This window comes from Sander vitreus, chromosome 11 (genome assembly GCF_031162955.1).
Source record: "Sander vitreus isolate 19-12246 chromosome 11, sanVit1, whole genome shotgun sequence".
Taxonomy (NCBI): domain Eukaryota; kingdom Metazoa; phylum Chordata; class Actinopteri; order Perciformes; family Percidae; genus Sander; species Sander vitreus.
In genome coordinates, this window is record NC_135865.1 from 29,434,907 (window position 1) to 29,437,406 (window position 2,500).

The 2,500-nt window shown below is 43.3% G+C and overlaps 1 protein-coding gene across 1 annotated transcript in view; it reads left to right on the forward strand.

The window, feature by feature from the left end:
* Positions 1–2,500, forward strand: part of LOC144525876 (dual specificity calcium/calmodulin-dependent 3',5'-cyclic nucleotide phosphodiesterase 1A-like) — a 38,550-nt gene that overhangs the window by 23,152 nt on the left and 12,898 nt on the right. The window contains exon 8 of the mRNA XM_078262939.1: positions 1,839–1,955. Within this exon, the coding sequence (XP_078119065.1) occupies positions 1,839–1,955 (117 nt within the window). The remainder of the gene's footprint in view (positions 1–1,838; positions 1,956–2,500) is intronic.

Below are 2,500 nucleotides of genomic sequence, written 5' to 3' on the forward strand. Positions count from 1 at the left end.
AGGAGGAGCAATGGAAGGAAATGAGGAGGTAAGGAAGGAGAGTAGGAGGTGGTGTGTGTGTGTGTGTGTGTGTGTGTGTGTGTGTGTGTGTGTGTGTGTAATGGATGATATGTTTCCCCCTCAGGGCTTCCTGTACAAACTCAGAAACAATTTCAATTAAATTATTCTGCAGGCGTTTGTGATTGATGCTTCTATAATGACGTAAAACACAAGCGGAAACAGTAAGAATAGAACTTTTGGAATACAATAAATCATAATCTTAAACTTAAAATGTAATTATGACCTAATGAATAATTATATACATCAGTTTAACTGGATATGCTGTTTGACCTCCTCCCATGTGAGCGTTAACATTATAATCACACTGCCCTCTACTGGCAGAAACCTTACATTACACTGAGGCCTGCGCAGACAGCCTGCCGAATCTCTACGGCCCCAGATGTTGTTCCATGTCTATCCTGAATGCTGTATCTTCTCTGTATCTGTCCCAGATGTTGTTCCAGCTATCTGAATCCTGTAACTACGCTGTATCTGTCCCAGATGTTGTTCCATATCTATCCTTAATGCTGTATCTGTCCCAGATGTTGTTCCATATCTATCCTTAATGCTGTATCTGTCCCAGATGTTGTTCCACGTCTATCCTGAATGCTGTATCTTCTCTGTATCTGTCCCAGATGTTGTTCCACGTCTATCCTGAATGCTGTATCTTCTCTGTATATGTCCCAGATGTTGTTCCATATCTATCCTGAATGCTGTATCTTCTCTGTATATGTCCCAGATGTTGTTCCATATCTATCCTTAAAGCTGTATCTGTCCCAGATGTTGTTCCATATCTATCCTTAAAGCTGTATCTGTCCCATATGTTGTTCCATGTCCATCCTGAATGCTGTATATGTCCCAGATGTTGTTCCATATCTATCCTGAATGCTGTATCTTCTCTGTATATGTCCCAGATGTTGTTCCATATCTATCCTTAAAGCTGTATCTGTCCCAGATGTTGTTCCATATCTATCCTTAATGCTGTATCTGTCCCAGATGTTGTTCCATATCTATCCTTAAAGCTGTATCTGTCCCATATGTTGTTCCATGTCCATCCTGAATGCTGTATATGTCCCAGATGTTGTTCCACGTCTATCCTGAATGCTGTATCTTCTCTGTATCTGTCCCAGATGTTGTTCCACGTCTATCCCGAATGCTGTATCTTCTCTGTATCTGTCCCAGATGTTGTTCCATATCTATCCTTAAAGCTGTATATGTCCCATATGTTGTTCCATGTCCATCCTGAATGCTGTATATGTCCCAGATGTTGTTCCATGTCCATCCTGAATGCTGTATCTTCTCTGTATCTGTCCCAGATGTTGTTCCACGTCTATCCTGAATGCTGTATCTTCTCTGTATATGTCCCAGATTTTGTTCCATGTCCATCCTGAATGCTGTATCTTCTCTGTATCTGTCCCAGATGTTGTTCCACGTCTATCCTGAATGCTGTATCTTCTCTGTATATGTCCCAGATTTTGTTCCATGTCCATCCTGAATGCTGTTTCTTCTCTGTATCTGTCTCAGATGTTGTTCCATGTCTATCCTGAATGCTGTATCTTCTCTGTATCTGTCCCAGATGTTGTTCCATGTCCATCCTGAATGCTGTATCTTCTCTGTATCTGTCCCAGATGTTGTTCCATGTCCATCCTGAATGCTGTATCTGTCTCAGATGTTGTTCCATGTCTATCCTAAATGCTGTATCTTCTCTGTATCTGTCCCAGATGTTGTTCCATGTTCATCCTGAATGCTGTATCTGTCCCAGATGTTATATTTCCTGAATCTGTCTGCTTGTTTTCCAGAAAGTGGATCACTGGTCGTTTGATGTTTTCTCCTTCCACAAGGCCACCGGAGACCACGCCCTCAAGTTCCTGGTCTACGACCTGCTGACCCGCTATGACCTCATCAACAGGTTCAGGGTACACACAGCTTCATATGTTAACCGTCAGTGTGGGCAGGTCTCTTTATGAGAAGATTCAGGGGCCAAATTCATCTTTTTTTATGACCCTGAAGATGCCAAAATCAGTTGTAACTGAGAGTGGGTCTGGGGAAGCTTCATTCACAGCCCATTTCCAAAGGGGCGTCACCAAAGGACGCCGCTCAAATGCCTCTGTGTCCAATTGGATAGTCCTTCAACCAATCAAACCAACGATCCGGGTGACGTAGCAGAGACAGCGGCATCAACGGGTTGCTGCGCTTCGGTGGCCGTCATGTTGAATGTAAATCATGTTGAAAAACCATCGCTGTGCTATCGTCATCGTGTAAAGCCCGCCTCAAACGGTTGTGATTGGTGCCTCGATTTGGAAAAATTGGTAATGGGCTTGAATGGGCTCTCGGCCAGACAGACAGAGGCCCAGGCTAGCCCAAACCTGCAATGAATTAATAAAATAAGAAGCTACAGCCACAGCCCCTCCTCATGAATGGGTTTGTATGATATGCCAAGGTGTAGGTTTTGTTTTCTACA